This window comes from Lissotriton vulgaris, chromosome 5, assembly GCF_964263255.1.
Source record: "Lissotriton vulgaris chromosome 5, aLisVul1.2, whole genome shotgun sequence".
Lineage (NCBI taxonomy): Eukaryota > Metazoa > Chordata > Amphibia > Caudata > Salamandridae > Lissotriton > Lissotriton vulgaris.
In genome coordinates, this window is record NC_141693.1 from 469,313,287 (window position 1) to 469,334,070 (window position 20,784).

Here is a 20,784-nt window from a genome sequence, read left to right on the forward strand (position 1 = left end):
ACGCGCTGCGCTATATAATATGGCGATGGGTTGGATGGACAATCCGCAAAGAAATCCACCCCGAGTCGTTCTTGAAACATTTAGTCAATTCAACATACCGACTCAGAGATATGTGTTTGACGAAATGTGTAAACTCCTACATGATCAGATAGCGGCTGTTGCGCCTGACGAGGTGCTGACCGCCCTGTCTAATCTTCGGCTTCAGTTCGCAACTGGACTGATAGTCGATACTAATGTCCGGCGTGCTATCGAGCAGTTGCTGTCTTTTCGCCTTGCTCCTATTCCTCACGCACTGTTTGTTGAGGATCTTGAACGCCAACAAGCCGAGTCTGGCCAATATCCTATGCGTGAAGTTCCGCCGGTTTGGGTACCCGCTGATAATACTAATGCTAACGCTCCAATTCCGGCACATTTCCAGAGAATATGGATACATCTCCCATGGAAACGATCGGAAGTGCTTCAGGTGAAACAAACTTTGCCCGATCCTCGCAAAAACCCTGCTGGGTATTATAAGGAATTATCGCAGCTTGTAGATGCTACGGTAATGAATCTTGCCGATATCGACATGTTGTTTGGCAACGTCGTACCGCAGCCGGTATGGGCTAAGATTCGTCACCAAGATCACACGAATGAATTAGGTGGTGATTGGGCTGCTATTACAGCGGCAGACGCTGGACAAGCGGCTGCTACTAAACCCGATCAGTTGATTGAACTTCTTCCCCAGCGAATCATTACGTTAATGAAAACGCTCATGCCAGCTATGAGGGTAAATTGGGACAAGTTGTCAGCCTGTAAGCAAAAGAAAGATGAGAGTGTTTCAGACTTCTTTACGAGGTTTGAGGAAACATTCGTTGATCATAGTGGACAGGATATGGGTACTGAGGGTGGACAAAGGCTGTTTGTGGATAAATTTGTATCGAACTTATTGCCCGATTTGTGCAATAAATTGAAGAATTCAGAAAGTGCGTGGGCCGTTTCTACCTCAGCTCAGATTCTGGCTACGGCACAATATTATGAAAATAGAGAGAAAGAAGAAAAAGACCGCGCTGATAAAAAGACCAAAGAACTGAAAACTAAAGTGTTGTTACAGCAAGCATATCCGCCGCGTTCTAATCAGAATGCGTCTCAGCAGAATAGATCACAGTCGCAATCGAATCGATCGCAGTCGCGTAATGATTCCTCTTTCAACAGATCTTCGTTGGGGTACAATCAATGTGCTTATTGTAGACAGGAGGGACACATTAAATTTGATTGTCCTGCTTTAAATGATCGTAATAGTGGTAATTCGTCTAGAGGAGGCCGTGGTGGTTCACAGAATGCATTACGTGGTAGAGGTCGCGGTGCTCAGAACGACCGCTCTGACAACTCATCAAATTCTAATAACTGTTTCGACCAACGTGGATCATCGCAAGGACGATCTGCGCAGTACAATGTAGACGATTATTACGTCGATCAGGGAACTGACGACAGTAATTACTAGGACAGCCGAAGACAAGGAGAGGGAGTGGTATCAGTTCCGGTTGATCAGAGAGGGCCTTACGTCGCGGTTGCTACATCGGGCGTCGTTGAGCCTTTTCTGTTGGACACTGGTGCAGCGAAAAGTTCCATTATGCATTCGAAACTCCCTGGCGCACCTTTGTCTGGCTTAACAAATGTATCCGTTGGATTCTCTGGCGCCCCCGTTAGCAATCCAGTTTCACGCCCTTTGCCCCTTCAAATTGGGCCGCGTGAGCTCGAAGCTCCACTGATTTTGACCACTGGTTGTGGCGAAAATCTTTTGGGTCTGGATTTGCTTAAACGTTTGTATGCAACTTTGTATTGTTCTCCTGCGGGTGTAAAGCTTACGTTTGGGGAGAAAGTAGTCTCTCCTATGTATTTGTCTCTCGATAAGCTTCCACCGGAATTGGATTCTCTTCCTGCGTCTTTGTGGGCGACGGGTCCAAACGATGTGGGCCTACTTGATATCTCCCCTTATGTTGTTCAGTTGAAATCGAATGTGCGATTGCCGCGTATTCCCCAATACCGTATCTCCCTTGATGGTGAACGAGCACTGTTAGCGATCATTTATGATTTGATCGAGAAAGATGTTATTGAGGAGACTCGGGGAAACGTGTGCAATAGCCCTGTACTGCCCATTCTTAAACGTACTGATCCTACCAAACCGCCTGTTTATCGTTTTGTTATCGATTTACGGGAGGTAAACAAAATTGTGGTTCCTCAATTCCCTGTTGTGCCTGACATCACGGCGCTACTGACTCTGATTCCAGCTACTGCATCATGGTTTTCGGTGATTGACTTGAAAAATGCCTTTTTCAGCATCCCGATTGCCGAAGAGAGCAGGGACCTTTTCGGTTTCTCTCTTGGTGGACGTAGCTTCCGCTTTAAATGCGCTCCTCAAGGCTACTGTTAAAGTCCATCGATTTACAGTCAAGCTTTGAAGGGTCAACTGGATGCGTTTAGGTTGCCGGTTGGTGCGGCCTTAATTCAATATGTCGACGACTTATTGGTGGCTGCTGATACTCAGGACATTTGCAAAATTGCTACGGTGTCTTTGCTGCAACATCTCTGTGAGTTGAATCACAAGGTGTCACCTTCTAAACTCCAATATTGTTGTCAAGAAGTAACCTATCTAGGTCACTTATTGTCAAAGGAGGGAAGGAGATTGACCCCAGAGAGAATTGCAGCGATTGCGCGAATGGCTGTGCCACAAACCCAAAGAGATGTGCGTGCCTTTCTAGGTATCACATCGTACTGCAGGCAGTGGATTCCTAATTTTTCATTGCTAGCGAAACCATTGGTGGCTCTTACATGCAAGGATGTTTCAACTCCTTTACCATGGACGGAAGAATGTCAGAAAAGTTTTTCTGAACTACGTGATTCATTGTGTTCGGCTCCTGTGTTAGGTACCCCTGATTACAGCAAACCGTTCACGTTATATGTTCACGAGAGAGAAGGCTGTGCGTTGAGCGTCTTAACGCAACCTTTTGGTGGTAAGCAACGTCCATGTGCATATTTTTCCTCGACCTTAGACCCAGTAGCTAGAGCATTGCCGAGTTGTTTGAGAGCAACTGCGGCAGCTGCGGTCTCCATCCGACAATCAGCAGGATTGGTCATGGATAATATGCTCACGGTGATGGTTCCGCATGCAGTCGACACTCTTTTGAATCGAACGAAAACTCAGCACTTGACGAGTGCGAGGTTGTCTGGGTACGAATTGACGCTTTTGGCAAGCCACATTCAAATAAAACGTTGTAATGTCCTGAATCCGGCAACTTTGTTACCGATTAGTGCAGAGTCAGATGCAGTAACAGAACATGACTGCTACTTGCGTACAGAAGAGGAAACAAAAGGTCGAGTGGACCTTAAAAACACCCCATTGGAAGACCCTGACGGCACTTTGTATGTGGATGGGTCATGTTTTAAGTTGCCGAATGGTGATGTGACTACTGCTTATGCTGTTGTGACGTTGAATACTGTTGTTGAGACTGCGAGATTGAATCAGAATTCTGCCCAAGCTGCAGAGCTGATTGCTCTTACTAGAGCATGCGTGTTAGCGAAAGGTAAACGTGTGAATGTGTACACCGATAGCCAGTACGCTTTCGGTGTAGCGCATAGCTTTGGACGATTGTGGCGAGAGCGTGGTTTCTTGACGTCACACGGCACGAAAATACAGCATGGCCAGCTTGTGAATGATCTTTTGGATGCATTGACTTTGCCTGCTCAAGTTGCGATTGTTAAGTGTAGTGCGCATCGTAAAGTAACGGATGATGTTGGTCGTGGTAACGCGTTTGCAGATGAGATTGCTAAGGAGACTGCCCGGAACCTTAGCACTCGAATGTATGTGACGAGTTCGGTTAGGTGGCCTACAGAATCGAGTATGTGTGAAAATACTATAGAGAGCGTGAAAGCAATTCAGAATGAGGCCACCGATACGGAAAAGACGAAGTGGAAGGAAAGTACGGGAAAGTTGGATGTGAATGGTTGTTGGATTGATTTGTCGGATCAGAAAAGATGGATGTTGCCTGATGCGTATGTGCTGGCCGTTGTGACAATGGCACATGGGTTAGCACATATCAGCGCGAAAGGCATTTGCAAGTTGTTGTCGCCTGTGTGGAAGAATGATGGTATTACGAAGTGTGCTGAACGTCTGGTGAAGAATTGTATGGTGTGTATAATGTACAATCCTGGCAAAGGAACCCCAACTCCCCCTGGCAGTTTTGCTCCTCCTTCGTATCCCTTTGAGGTGATCCAATTGGACTTCATCCATATGGAGCGATGCAATAACTTGAAATATGTTTTGGTTGTGGTTTGCGCATTCTCCCGATGGATCGAGGCCTATCCCCTCAAAGACAATACTGCTTTGTCTACTGCGAAAATCCTACTGAAGGAATACTTTCCTCGGTATGGAATGCCTAGAGTCGTGTGGTCAGATAACGGAAGTGAGTTTGTTGGAAGTGTGATGAAGAATGTGTGTAAGGGCCTTGGAATTAATCAGAAATTCCATAGCGCCAATCATCCCCAGTCAGCTGGATTGGTTGAAGGGTACAATGGTACCCTTAAACTGAAGCTAGCGAAGATTCAGGCTACGACTGGACTTTCGTGGCCTGACGCTTTGCCTCTAGCATTACTGTCAACTAGGGCGACTGTACACTCCCGAATAGGGCTTAGTCCCTATGAAATAGTGTTCGGCCGTCCTGCGAATGTGTGGGGGGTTCCTAGGCCAGGCATATTCGTTGATCTTGAGTATCCGATGTTGATTGACTACTTACATGACTTGACTGCTAAACTGAGGTTAATTCATCAACAGGTTTACGACGCATTGCCGACGCAGACGGAGGGTCCAGGCCACCAGCTCCAGCCCGGTGATTGGGTTGTCACCCGAAATTTTTCACGCAAGAAGAATCTGGACCCCCGTTTTGTTGGACCTCACCAGGTGCTCCTGGCCACGAGGACTGCCGTTCGTCTTGAGGGGCGGAAGAATTGGGTACATGCTACCCATTGTAAACGAGTCCCTATTCCTTTACCGGCAGACCCGTGGGTGAGGAAAGGCATTGCGTCAACAGAAGCAGAGACATTGCCGGCGTTTGTACCTTTTAGCGACGCACAGCTTGTTGGTGAACACTCAGCGCAGCAGAAAGCCACTGTTGAAACATTGTCAGCTAAGGACTCAAGATCAAATCAACAAACTGATCAGCAGGACGCTGTCTCTTCAACGGATCCTTTGTTCGACGAGCAGACACGTCCCGGGAAACATCGATATTCTTTGCGTTCTCGCATTAAGGACTAATAAAATTTCTTGCTTTGCTGAAATTGATACCTGCAATATCCTCGTTTCCCCTGATCAACTTTGCACATTTCGTATCATTGAAACTTGTTTGTATATACATCAAGCTTCTTCCTTGTATCTTTTTCCTTCCACAGCTGAATTATTGTGCTAAATAAATACATATTGTGTATTGAGGGCCGTAGGGCCGCGCGCGTACTTCCTTCTGGACAGTAGGTCTTGACGCTAGGTTAAAGGCCGTCGGTTCCTAGGAACTCCTAGGGATTGACCATTGCTGCACAGAACGAAGTGCGTCAAGAAACGTTGCGGACGGTCATAGGGAAATGGCATTTTCGAAGCTGAACGATTTGGAAGGAGCTCAGGCGTATAGAGTCAAACTGCAGAAACTCAGTCGTACTAAATGTTTTGTATTCCAATTGTTTGTATTGTTTTTAACTGCTTCTGCATTCTTGGCGGGTGGGGTGTATTACGCTATGTCTTACTTTTTACTTCCTATCCCTACTCCTACTCCTTACCCTAATCTTACTCTTACTGCTACTACTGTTTCTCCCCATTCCTTTCACATTTTACCGGAACACGAACAGGCTAGACGTGTAGAATTCCGCAACAATTCCTTTATCCAGCTCCTCCATCAGCATCAGTTAGTGGTTAACACTACTAATTGTTGGGTGTGTGGGTTGATGCCACATACTACGGTTAAGGGAATTCCATATCTGGTGTTACCGTATAGTTCCCAAGGGTCAGCTCGAGCATACCAAACAATGCTTCGAAGCGCACTAGGTTTCCACCCCACTCCAGAACAACGTTCCCCCAAACCTGGTCCTACCTCGTACCAGTGGGTGCTATCGATGGCAATAGAGGATATGGAAGATGAGATCCATGATGCTTTTCTCATCCCTAAGGAAGAGGTACAAGCCTATAGGGTCCTGAGTAGAGGGGAATATAGTATGTTCGCTAATGAAAAGCAACTTAAAAGCTCGCCTCCAATATGGGTCGTACCCCACACTGGTAATCTTTGTCTTGTGGGTCGTGGTTCGCAAGCCTCACTTGGAGTAAGTGCTTGCATTGAAAGTTACGTTCTGCCAATGTCCCCGACCCCTGTGTTTCTGGCTGCCAAGGGTACGTACTTCATCTGTCATGATCGTGCATACACATGGTTGCCCTCAGACTTCATGGGCTCATGTTTTGTTGCAAATCTGTTGCCTCCGACGTTCACTGTAGATGCCGATTACCATAAGACTAGAGTTGTACGAGGCGTAATTAGCGAAGAGGACACTGCCGGTCAAGAGGCAGGAGACTTTTTCAAGGGTTTCCTCCCGTTTTGGGGACCTATGGTTAATAGTAGGAACCTGAGACATTTGACTCGAGTGGTAGAATCGACAGCTAATGTTACTGCCAGTGCCCTTGGTAATATCACCACAGAACTTCAGGCGGAGAGACTTATGACGTTGCAAAACCGTATGGTTTTAGATGTCGTCTTGGCAGATCGTGGTGGGGTATGTAAAGTGATCCATTCGAGCTGTTGCATTTTCATACCTGATAATGCTCCTACTGTCTATCAAGCCATCTCGAAGTTGCATAAGATCTCCGAATCCATACACGTGGATGTAGGGGATTGGACGCTACTCGGTTGGTTTTGGGGCCTGATGTCGACTTGGGGTTGGAAGATTCTGATGATCATCGGGGTTGTGGTAGTGTTCCTGTTCACGTGTTGCCTTTGTGTGCAGTGTGGTCCTGCCTTATGTGGCCTCTGTGCTACAACGTGTATGAGACAACCACCTGTTACCAAGGGGACTCGGTTGGACAAGGCTATGCTACAACGACATCTTGATGGTCTGATGAATATCGAATATGATTCCGACTAGTGCTTGCCTACATGAGGGCAAAAGGAGCGTCTGAGGTTCCGTGACAATTGTAAGTGGTGTTTCCGACTCGTACGAAAATGGTCGAGTCTGGTATCTATGAACCGCAAATGACGAGTTTGGTAAGTGTGCGCAGTTTCGCTGTGCTAACTTAAACCGTTCGTTTGTTACGTGGGCTTTTCATCTGTACCCACGGGTTCCATCTTAGATACGGCATCCATTTTGTCTCTTGCCCTCAAGTAGCCAGCGAACGGACGCTGTCCGCTTCGCGACCCTGGGACTCCCAAGATATTTGCGGAAGACACATGTCCTTTGAAAGTGTCTTTATGACGAGGGGGTTGCTACTGTAAGGCAGGTGGCGCCGCTCGAGGCTCATCTTGCCGCACGGACTTATTGTCTCAGCCGTGCATCTCATTAGGCACGTCCCTTTGATGCCTGTATCTCGTGCTCCCGACACCTCCCCTTTTACACCCATTCCGATCTCCCCACTGTCTCCGTCTTCCTCTGCACCTGTCTTCGTTCCTGTTTCGATTTGCTTGATTGCTGATTGGAATTTGCTAATGGTGGGAAGATGGGTTTTTACAGTTGGGAACCGCCAAATGTTTCCGCACTTATGTTCCGGACCTTATGTGTTTCAAAGCGACCAAAGCGACCCCTCTGGGAGCTTGATGTGGGAACTGAGTTGTAAACCTTTGTGTTTAATGTTAGCCTATGGGTAAAAACTGTATAAAAGGAGCGATCCACATAACCAATTTGAAGCAGTCTCCCCAAGTTGCACGCTGTGTACTTGCCGTGACTTCTGTGTTCCCTGCAGTAAATAAACCTTGACTCTTTGACGCCGAAGGAAGTGTCCCGTGTCTCTGTGACTTGTACGCCGGAACAGGTTACCCACGAAGGTTTCAGGTGTTGTGCCCTGGCACCGCTGGGTCCAAAAGAACCCAGTCCTTCAATGTGACCAAGCCGAACAGCCAGGACGTGAGTGCTCTGTTGAATTCCAGTAGAGAGGTGGAGATCCGTAGCTGCAGAGGGAGGTTGCTCCAGGTGTTCACCATGAGGTATAAGAGGGAATGTCCTTTGTTGATGCGGGAGAGGTGGGCGAGTGTGAGGGAGGCTGAGGTAGAGGTCTGGTAGGGTGGTGGAAATTCAGGTGGTGGTTGATGTAGGCTAGGTCTTCAGGGCTTTGTAGACGTGGATCATCAGCTTGAATTGGCATCCCTTCTGTATAGGTCAGTGGAGGTTTCTGAGCTGGGGGTGATGTGAGTCTGTCTGGGGCGTTTAAAGATGAGTCACACAGATCCTTACCGCCCCTGTTCTATCAAAAGAACGTGCTCTGGTTAGCTTTGCCCTGATCACAGGAAAAAACACAAAAGGCCTATGCAGTGCTACCTGGAGAACTCAAGATCTGTGCCCTAAGGACCTGGTCGCACTGGAGGTACCTTCACCACCTGTGCCTCACTGACTGAAGATGTGCTGCTGTCTAGATGTTTCATAATAGTCATGTCGTGTTGACTGGATGTGCCATCAGTGCACATACCCTTTTGATTCGGGGTACTCTTGCTGTCCATGACCTGCTGACCACAGACCTCAATATCTGTATCCTAAGGCACTCGAGGTACCCTCACTAGCTGTGCATTGCCGACTTTAGATATGCCCATATGCTTCTGACTTGAGATTCCCTTATTAGTCAGGTCTAGTTCACTGGTGCCATCAGTGCACATGCCCCGCTGACTCATGGTGCTCTGGCTGCCCATTTACTGCTAACTGGATGTATCATCACTGTGCATAATCTCTGACTAGAGGTGCCAATACTGTTCCACACTGCTGACTCGGGGGCTGTCGCTGCCCATTTACTGCCGACTGGAAGTACAATCAGTGTACTTATTCTATGACTGTAGGTGCACTCCGTGTACAAGTGCTAATGTCTGAAGATGACCGTACCGACTATAAGTGCTGTATGCGCCTTGCTGACTGAAGGAGCCTTTGCTTCCTTTGTTTTGTCTACAAGAACCAGAGTCATTGCCCATGTGCCACTGACTACTGCCACCCCATGCTCCAGTGCTTAGACCTTACTGACTCTGGGCTGTCTCAAAATCCCCTTAGTTCCCCCATTGTTGCTAGGGTTCTCACAATCCCCTTTGCCCATCTGTAAGTCCCTAAACCCTGAAACGGGTAGGCAGGATCCAGGTGGCAATTACTATGAGGATTATGGCAAGGATACTGGCAACATGTGATCTGATAACTAGGAGTGATAACTATCCTTCTCACAGCTGCCTACCTAAGAGATTGGCCTCCTTGGAGGACATGCCCAGCAATGGCTTAGTCACCTTCACAGTGTGGCCATGTAGCAGAAACTGCCCCAGCTTCCTGGCCAGTGCCCAGAGAACACCCTCTAAAGTTATTGATTAACACTTGTGCCTGGTCAATATGAAATGCTGGGAAGTCCGAGTTGTGGGTCTAATAGGCAGCGTAAGAAACAAACAGCTGCCTGCTTTCTAAATATTCCTTGCTTAAAGAGCAGTAACAATTAAGTGGAAGGATAGGGCACCTAGCATGCCACCTTACAGTGGGTCGAGCTGGAGAGTAAAGCTTTGTGCAGAAAGGAGACCAGAAAGGCCTGAGAAAATGCCTGCTAGCTACCAATTGGAATGACATGAGGTTTAATCGAGACTTGCAAGCTTATTGCTCTCCCTGAACATAATGTGCAGTGCATGCCACCCTGCACATTGCATCTCACAAAAGAAACAGGAAGAACTTGGAAGAACCCGCGCTAAGTCACTGCAACCTTATTATAATTGTGCTACTTTTCATACCCCGCCCCCTTTTTCTTTATTTTTTTAACTGAAAATGTAATTGTCATTAATGCCCCACTGCTTACGCCATATGAAGAAACCTAGACTGCTCCTCTGCCATAACACTAACAAATATGCTATCTGCCATCGCCCAGCCTGCTCCATCAATGGTTTACACCCAAAGTTTACTTTTACTCAGCATGTTGGTTCATCACAAATTGGCATTATATACCACATTCTTACAACGAACACAATGCTGTTCACTGTGACTACGAGTAGTGACACAATCCCATATTAAAACTGCAAGATCCAGAATCGAGATACTTTATTCGGTTCCACAAGCAGCCATAACAGTGCATAAATACAATAAAACAAGCAGAAATATCCAGCTTTTACTTGACATTTTCCATCGACTAAACAAATGTGTGAGTGCAATAATAACAAGCATGCATGTCCGACAGCTCCTTAATGTTATACATAGGCTAACAATGCATCACAAAAAAGTGCGTAAGTGCAATAAAAACAGACTTGGGTATCCGTGATCACCTTGGCGTTTACAATGAACTGGCAGCATTCAAGCCTTATAACACATAAATCAGTAGTCTAAAAAAGTATAAAAGAATGAGCAATAAAAAAAAAACGTAATTGAAGTGCATTGTGCCTCAGGAACGCACTGCAGCACGCAGGAAGATATCTGTTGAACATAATGATATACTCGAGTATATTGTCTGAAGTTTCTAGATTTCATAAAAGGAACTACAAAGGTTTTCTCTGTATCTTTTGTAATAAACTGCAGAAAAAGATAAAATGTAACATTGATTGACCAGAAGTGTCCTTGCAAGGGCATATTCTAGATTATGCTGATAGCCTGAGGGAAACCAGGCAGGTAATTTGAAGTGAAACAATAACTTGCGTCCCCATCTCCCACCAATATTCCGCAGAAAGTTAGTAGGGGAGTTCTCAGGACTTAAATGCAAGTAGGCTGCAACAGTCGGTTTATATGTTTCTATACTTGGCCTATGTGCTTGTGCCAGTGATAATAACAATGCTTGTACTTGCTTTCTTCCCATGGGGACATGTGATGCAGCCTTGGAAAAAACGCAACTTGGGCCAATATCGTCAAATGATTTATTTACATAGGCAAAACAAGGGATGGTGAGACCTCTGTCGCAAGCTAAACAGTCGTTAATTAGATCTCTTGTTAGAGAGGTCTCTTCTGTTTTCTAAGTGGGCTTCAATAACAATGGAGTTCGAATAGATGTTCGATCACTCGGTAGCTTTAACCCAACTACATTTGGCAGATGAAATAGGGGACGGATAGGGGTGCAGACAGAATCTTGCTACAAAGATAGTTTTCCTCCATTTGTAGGACCATGGAGGAGTGTGGCTCACTGATTAGAGCGGCAGACCCTGATGCAGAGGTCTGGCCCGGGACCAGGGTTCAATTCCCGACGCGGCAGGGTCCTGAGCCCAAAAATGTTCACGGACTCGATAATTCTCGCCTCGGTGCCTACTCTAATCATGGGGTCCCACGCTGCAACTCTGGGCAATAGCTTGCTTAATCTTCACTACGGCGGCCCACTCGGTTGGTATGCCTGGCTTTCACCTTGGGGATTCCCAGTAGGGGTTATCTCACAGGGAAAAGCCAGGACGGGTTCCCAAGGCAAGCGCCTTGATGCCTTCGGGTGATACGTGCGCTTTATAAGTCGCAATACATTTACACATTTACATGCCGTTGGCAATACCCCAAAATTCTGCCCCGTAAGATGCTACAGGGACTCATTGGGTGTGTGTATCTGCAGAAGTGGAGCGAGTGCCCTGCCACCCAGTGGGAATGGGAGACAAAGAAGTGAGCTGACTGCCCTAGATAGCTTTGCCCTGCACTGTGCTATGATTTGGAACCGAAGAACCAGCCGCCCTGAAAGTAGCCCCCAAATTGGGGAAGCTGCTAAATTAACCGACAGTTAGAACCAGCTAAAATGCTGGAGAGATGGGTGACAACTGTCAATGTTGATAATTCGTATGCATTGCAGTACAGGCTAATGCCACGTTTTTATTATCATTGCAAACGTTTTGATTATAAACTATATTTCTGAAAATGCTAATATAGATGACTTTAAAAAATAATGGGAGTTGCTGCACAGAGTAAATAAGTCCACTCTAAGCATGGAATTAAGACAAGGGCAAAGCTGTATTCTCAGAAAACAAGCACCATTGTACTGTCTTCAGTGGTTATTTCAATTCTGGTATTTCACCTTGTACATTGGGTAAGGAATTGAAATATTCTCTGTTTCTATAGTTTTCAGTGGAATAGGAGTGAACTGCTACTATCTACTAACTACACTTACTAGAAGGTCCTTAGAGCAGACTATGGTCCACTGAGGGTTTTATTCTAAAGGCTAATATGGGCTGTGCTTCATAAGAGGAATGTAGTGCATAATGGTCTTGAGGGTAAAGAAAAGCATTGAGCATGCCTACTGTGTGAGAAAACAAGTTGATCAAAACATGGAAGGCAGCACGAAATCAATCGTAAAATGTTTTTCATTTATTGCTAAATATTGTTTTTAACTAACTTGCGATGATTTTACACAGAGATGCACGTTTTACCCAGTGTCACATATTTTGGTGAAATGGGACCTCTAGATTAGATCCAAGATCTTCTGGCTCCACTGCAGCTTACCACTCAACCATATCTTCTTAGACATGCAATGATAAATAATATTAAAGACTAGCAAAAACACCAGAGGAAAATAAATCTTACCTCTCCACCCAGAAATGCCTCCCGGTCATACTTTGTGTTATGGTCTCCATCCATATAGTGCTCCTCACTATCAGGTGCATGTGAATGGTGCACGTGTGAAGCACAAAGTGCAATGCACACAATGAAGAAAAACATAAAAGTATTCATCGCCTTCACAGATGTGCATCCTAAAAAAGCAATAAAGAAAAATATGAAGTACACCGTACAAAATATTTAAAGGTTCTGATATCTGACATATTATCTATATTTGAAAAGATGATATGAAGAGTAGTTACAAAGAATGTAAATAATTGTCACTAAACTAGAAGTTGGAAGAAAAATGGAAACTTGATAATCAAAAATAAAATTAAAATATGAAATACATTCAATCTGATCACCGAAGGCTGAACATGTTCTAATTATTTTATAAAACACTTAGGGCCTTATAACAAGCACTGAATAATTTGGTGAAGTACTACTGCACGTAGTAAATACCGACACCATTGATAGCAGTATTTACCGGGTATGATATTACCCTTTCATTCAAAGATAACCACCATGAAATGGGGGCTAATGCAATAACACTGCAGATTTCCAAGCTGCAAATCTCAAAATATCTCATTGAGAATAAAATCTGAAAAGCTTTTTGCAGATGGGCAAAAAGAGTACAATAATTTTCATTAACGGTTCGAGTATTAGACACTCAAATAACAATAGCCCAGAGACAAAATTAAATAGAAAACGTAAGGTTAAAAGATACTGTGAATTGAGTCGTCTGTTTGGGACCTGACAGCACTGAATCCAGAGCTGAGAGCAACACTGCAACCTTTGCTCATACCACCTACCAATACGAATCACAACATCTTAGTCTGATGAAAAAGTACATTGGAGTCTCCATTAGTCCAGATTTGCAGCGTTGGTGAGTTATATCTGTGAACAATAGTCTATCTGGAACGAAGCAGACTCATTCTTCAGAGGCAGCTAAGTAAATCTTCAAAAGGCAACTTTTGTGTTAAGTAGTGTCTTAGATCGAATTTTTAAAAAGGTATGGCCTGTAAAGTTGGGCCAAAATGTTCAGCAGTTATCACAGATGCTGCTAAGATAAACTAACTAAGGTATTATTACTCTGGGAGTTTCTGGCTGACTTGGAGCTTCTCAAAGAAGACACATCCACTGTGCACCCTAAAAAACTGGCACCATGTGATTTGTCTCTGGAATCATAACCATTAAAAGGCATATCTGTCCAGACATGACTCTTCTTGGCCACACATGGCAATGCTAAGAACAGGTGAAGCTAAGGATGGGGTCGAGAAGGGTTTGATGGAAAAAAGAGGGGTAGGGGGAGGATTTGAAAAGAGGGTATTTATATCTTCTTTGTGGGCAATTTTCCCCAAAGCTCTCGTTATGATTTCCAAGACTGTAAAGCCTTTTCTTACAGCAGTAGTGTGCGCATGTTATGAGAATGACTGGTATATGTATCTGCCTGTGAATGGATGTACCCAGTTATCAGCAGAAGGGATGTGTGAACATGGAAGCAGAGAAGTGACAGCTTTGCTTATTACAGACTGCACTGCAAGGCCTGTGTTTACCAAGATGCCCTAGTAGGCCAAGTTCTCCCCAGCAACAGGAGTTGGATTTAACGCACTGAAAAGAAACAAGGTGTGCCCTTGTGTCTGTGTGTTCTGACTTTTCAAGTGTGGATGAAGTTACTCTTTTGGAGCGAATGAAAGGTTACTTGTAGGTGAGAATCTGAGGCATCAGTCCATGGTGTGGCTGTATTGTGTTGCCCAGATCTAGAGAGTTCTCCAAAAGCGCTACCCAGGCTTGTGGGCGATACTGGGAGATTAAAGAGACAAAGCAGGTGCATAAGTTGCTCGTAAGAGCCATCTAGAAGTTTCAGGGGATCTGCATAAACACGTCAAGCAGTGTCTTCTCACAAAAATTGAGCACCATGCATGAACAAAAGAGACCTTAAAATTACCAACGGTTTCCAGGGGTCTCTGTAATTGGTGCCTTTGTTAGATAACTTGGACAGGTGCCAGATCACCAGTGTAAGATGATTAGTCCCATTTACATACGTCATTCGTATCAGGGCCTCAAGCCCCCTGGTGTTTAGCAGTACCAAAGAGGGGTTACGGAAAGGTACCGTCCATATAGCAGACAGACTCTACACTGGTGTTGTTGGCATGTCTCTTGACAAGCAATGTCCTTTAACAAGAGACAGGAGAGTAAAATTCACAAGAATGTGGGCAGTCCATCCTTCACTGAAAGGATGGTGGATAATCATGTTGCCATGCTTAGGAAAGGGGCCTAAGTGCATGCTACCACAAGTATACCTGAATAAAAGATCCATAAGCTAACGTGTCTGCCTTTACTGCAAGCATCTTGTAGAATGTTATTCCTGGTGTTAAGTGCCAGGGATTATCTGCAGAATGTTTAAAGGAAAATAATTCCCCCAGGAGAAACTGTATATGTCAATGACCATGCCACACAAAGGTGGCCCTCTATGTTGATCCCTTGGGTCTAGGAGAATCCCACGCCTTACAGCGAGATGGAATACCTGATGACTACAGAGCACCAAGTGCAACACATCCAAACATCTATGTGGGAAAGGAAACATTCTACAAAAGATACTTAAGGTATTTTGAAGCCTGTCCGGCCAAAGTGAGCACTGGCTCTACAGCTGACGTGCAATACATAACGCCTGCAAAACAATTGGGGAACTCTGAAATCCCATCAAAGGAGAGAACTGCAGGTCTTATTCCTCCTTTGTGAAAAAGACACAACCATGAATATATTCTCCAACTACATTAGTTTAGTACTGCAACATCAATTTCAGAAGGTTTTAGAGTTTGGACAGTTATCAAAAAGAACACGTACATTTAAAAAGTAATGGGGTCTTCGATCAAGGCAATACAAGTGAAGGCGTTCATCTAAATACAGCCTCACAAAGAACAAATAAATACTTTCTGGTCAAGGATCCGGAATACCAATTTGAACTTCTCAGTTGATCCAACCTTTATGCATTTTTTTTTTAAAACAGCAAATATTGGATGTCACTGACATTTTTCAGATTGCGGCTGTCAGACAATGACAGGCTAGTAATGGCTTTGGCAGTGATCTAATAAATATGTTCTATGAATGCAAAAGAGTAAATCAACTTTAAAGACTAATCTTCGAAGATCATGTTAAAATTTGGAAATCCAAATAAAACAATCTTTAAATCAATGATTATCCTTGGCTGTGATTATCACAGAAGCATCAGAAGCAGCACCTATGGAAATCATTAAACATTGTAAACAGATTCATTTTGAAAATATGAAACGATAACGTGCTCCCTAGCATCATTGATTGGAGAAGTTTTAAAATATAAAGACGACATAGCCATATGATTATATATATATATATATATATATATATATATATATATATATATATATATATATATATATATATATATGTGTGTGTGTGAAATAGAAATATTTTTTTGAAAGATATTATGCATTGCACATTATAAGACACTTTTTGAGGTTTGCTCTTCCCTAGCCACCACCTATTTTTCCTTCCTCTTTCCATTTTCCTTGTGCGTTCACCTGCAAACGTCCGCTATCACCTTAACTTCATATGATTATAGCCTTCATACAGACTATAGCTTTCCTTATCATTATTGTAATGCTTAGACAAGCTTTGTGAAGAAATATTACCAGGTACAAACCTTTCTTTTTTGTTTATTATTTTAAGCTTGACATTTAGTATCTGTACATTTAGGAACTTGTGTTTCTATTTTTGGACAATATATATATATTTTTTAACATGAAGATCCACAAATGAGTTTAGCAACATAAATCACTGACTGTAAACTCCCTATATGCCAATCTATGACAAAAATGATCTGCCTGACTCCAAGTGAATAACGGAAAGAAAAATGTCATGCACGTGGGAACAAATTTACATAGGTACCTTCTGTACGCCTGCCAACAAGTTTACAATTTCCTAGTGGGCACTACTTAATTGACATCATCCATTTTAACCATTCTTTGAACAACCCCCTACACGAAGATAAGGAACACAAATGTTGTATTAAACCATTAAATAACAAAGAAACGAAATTCCTTTATAGTGCATTATTGATATTAAGGACCCGATTATGATCTTAGTGGGCAGGTTACGTAACCATTAAAAAGGTGACAGATATTTCATCCGCTGTATTACAATTCCATAATATTCTATGGACCTTGCAATATGGCGGATGGGATATCTGTCATGTTTGTGACAGTGTATCCTAACCGCCTAGATTGTACTCATGCCCTAAATAATTTATTAGCATACATATTCTTAGAAAAAACTTTACTTAGTGATATAATTTCTGCCCACATTCTTCTCCTTGTCTCTCGGTGTTTTGGTTTTACAAACAGATGGTTTGGACTATGTTTTGTCCCCTTATCCACCGGGTGGTAGTCCTTATAGTGGAAGAAGGAAATCTGTAGAAAAGCAGCCTCTCCAAATATAGCTTTTGATTCCTCGTTTGATTGGCTGGTTACATCAACTTTGTAATCATCCGGCTTTTTTACGGCTGATCATTTTCTCTGCTATTGTTGAGCTTCCCATATAACAGGGATAACAATTCAGCCCATGATTGCTCCTTTTTTGGCTTTGGGCAATAGTGCAGGATTACTTTTCCCAATAATGTCTCGGCACTGCAAAAATCACTCTTAATCAAAGATTTCAGAGGAGAAAATGGTGGCTTGGGTTAACTTCTCTTGATCCTATGTTCTTAAGAGTCTGATTAATTTGTAAAACTACTAATGGTCATTTGTATGGATATGCCATGCATTTCTTCTTTTAATGCATCCCATAATACCTTATGGAAAGTAGTACACATGGCTCTCATTCCAGTCACAATCGGCTGCCACATATTTACACTTGGCAAAATATAGCTTTTGAGATCTTTTCTATAAAATTCACAAATGTTTGTGGCTTCAACAAATTTCACACAATTGCATATTTTCACACTTAATTCTGTTTCATGAAGTAATTGTATAAACAGCTATTTATTTAGTGACTGATACCAATGTGTAGTCTGTATCCAAGTGTCAACAATTTTGGTACATAGAGGAACTGTGGCAAGGGGAGGTTAAGCAATTTGCACAGATGCATGCTGTGTACATTTGTGGGGAAGATAGACTGAGATATCATGGCACTCCATGGTTTAAAAATATTCCATCACCCGATACCATAGTTTACCCATGTTATTGAGATTCCCTCTCATCAACTTAACCACTTAACCTGATCTCCTTCAAGTACAAAGACGGGTAAACAGAACAGATCTTGGGAAGTTTGAAGGGAGTGCTACTTAGAACATCAAATGGAACTGGCAGGTCTACAGTAGGCAAGTCTACAGTTCTTGAAGTTGAGATCTCTGAAGTATGCAGATCTTTAAACAGATTTTAAAAAACTTTTTTTTAAATCTGTGAAAACAATACCAATCCCCATGACTCTATGCAAAATACATGATAGAGTTAGCAACATTTTTGGAACTTCACAACTTTCTCCAACCATTTTGCAGAGAAATAAAACTGAGATTTGATTTTTAATTTGTGACAAAACAGATTAGCATTCTAATTAAAATACAACAAAGTGAGCTTGGCAGTGATAATATTCATGTCTTATCGAAAATATTTTTTAAAGTGGAGTGTTTTAGGGAGAAGCTGAATTACTGAGTTACACAGTAAACGACACAAGAAATATTTATATACGTGTATACATATATATACACATTAGCAATCAATCTGTTGATTTCCTGGACGTTAAGGTATACCACAAGTCAGGCATTTTGGCAACCACCCTCCATAGAAAGGCCACTGCGGGCAATTCTACTCTGCACGCCAGTAGTGCCCATCCGTACCACACAATTGAAAATATCCCCTATGGGGAACTGCTCCGTCTCAAAAGGATTTGCAGCAGTGAAGAGGAATTGGAGAAGTGTACAATGGAAGCCCTTAGCAGGTTTCAAACAAGAGGGTACAGTGTTGATTGTCTTAAAAGAGCAGTCAATAAAATGAATCAGAAGTCTAGGGACTGCCTCCTACAACAAAAAGGAATTAGACCAGCAAACAGTGAAGACCCTGAAAAATCAGTGTTGAGATTTATCACACCATATAGTTGTCAAAATAGGAAAATAAGATCAATCCTCACGAAGAGTTGGCCAATTCTTCAAACAGACAGCGTCATCTCACCTGAACTCCCTGTTAACCCTAAAATTACTTTCAGGAGAGGACCTTCTTTACGCAACCAGGTCACCAATCCATTCCCTGAAATACTAAAACAGAAACCCTGGTTCCCGCAACGTGGAGGTTTTTTTAAATGCTCGAGTTGCCGAGCTTTCAAATTTGGTGTTAACACCAGCACCTACATGACTCAATTCAGTCCAACACCGATACAGATCAAGGGTAATTACAGTTGCAGGACAGAGTATGCTGTTTATGTCCTGGCTTGTACCTGCGGCCTGAGGTACGTTGGTAGTACTCGGCTTGCGGTGCACGCCAGGATATTACAGCATCTCCGAGCAATTGTCAATAATGACAATTCTTATCCGGTGGCGAGACACTTCAAGAGTGTGCATAATAACAATCTGGAGTGTCTCAGCTACTTCGTGTTGACATCTGTACCCCAACCCCGTCGGGGGTTGGGGTACAGATGGAATCTAAAATAATATTGGAGCTTGATACGAAGGTTCCAAATGGTCTCAACACCACAGAAGACTTGTATCATTTTCTTTAAGATTGTCTTTTACACCATATTTACCCTGTCTCTTTAACCCAGATGGACTCTAGAATTTGTGTTTATACACTTTGGATTACAAGTCCGCTTATAGGATATTATATTGACTTTCCTCGCAACCCAATTTTTCTTTTTCCTTTATTGTTTATTTATTCCTCATTTACCCTGAATATTATTTTGCATTCTTTGAATTTAAAAGTGAATACAAGTAACCAGTCCCTATTGGGCTATATCAAAAAAGTAGATTTATATAGAAAAACTTTTTCTTTTCTTCTTTTTGTATTTCACTTATCAGGTGTTGGGCACACATTTCACAAAATTTGGAGATTAACTACCAGACATAGGAAATAGGTTTGAAAAAGGAGGGGTTGCCATCATGTTTAGATGTCCCCTTAATATCAGTACCAAGTTGGGGTTGCCATCAAAATTAGATGTCCCCACAAGATCGTAAATATGGTTTATGTTTTTTTATGTATGTATAGTATTTATTGGCAATTTTTGCACATAATATATCATTCATATTGTACAGGTATATAATGTATTTTAGAACGTTTGTTCATAACAGTACCTTTTAGTGATATAGTATGTGTGCTCTGCATCACTACGTTGTTTACATATGCTTTTTTCCGTATCAAGTTTTATGGAAGTCAGTGTGTATTCATTTTGCAAGCTGCTAGTACGTTTAATTATATATAAAAAAATATACATATTTGTATTTTACCATTTTTCCATTTTATAAGTATTTATGCAGAAGCAATCTTGTTTTTTCACATCAATGAATTTATTCAGGTATTATTTGATGTGTGGGAGACTTACATTATGTAGAGTGACTGTAATCAATCCTGCCTTAAATCCATGCCAGTGATACGTAGTAGCAGTATTTTCTCCATTTCTATTGTTATCACATGGTGTGTACTAGCACTTTAAAAATTCAGGCATGATGGGTCAAAATTTGACTGTGATCAAGGGCATCCGCCCGAAACGCGTCAGTATTTTGCTTCTGTTCAGCTTTGCTCATTAAAGTGTCAACTGCCTCATATTGGAATTGCTGAGTCGTCTGTTCGGCCCTGGGGATCCGGGGCTTCAGTCTGGCTTCTGTTTTGAACATTTATCCCGCGGAAGGTGGTTGCTTCCGCCGCGATTCCACTCCTCTGAAGCTGTCCGACGTCGTCAACCAGGACGAGATTCATTTATCTGTGGGAACAGGAATTTGATGACGGACCCTGCCTTGCGAGAATAGACACACCCACATGAAGATCAAGCTTGCCGAGAACGCCGAGCGCTGAAGGAAGCACGCTGTGTGAAAACGCTTCGTGACATCTGAGCGAC

The 20,784-nt window shown here is 43.0% G+C and overlaps 1 protein-coding gene across 1 annotated transcript in view; it reads right to left on the bottom strand.

Moving 5' to 3' along the window:
- Positions 1–20,784, bottom strand: part of RCN2 (reticulocalbin 2) — a 176,898-nt gene that overhangs the window by 112,199 nt on the left and 43,915 nt on the right. The window contains exon 2 of the mRNA XM_086921907.1: positions 12,697–12,863. Within this exon, the coding sequence (XP_086778033.1) occupies positions 12,697–12,863 (167 nt within the window). The remainder of the gene's footprint in view (positions 1–12,696; positions 12,864–20,784) is intronic.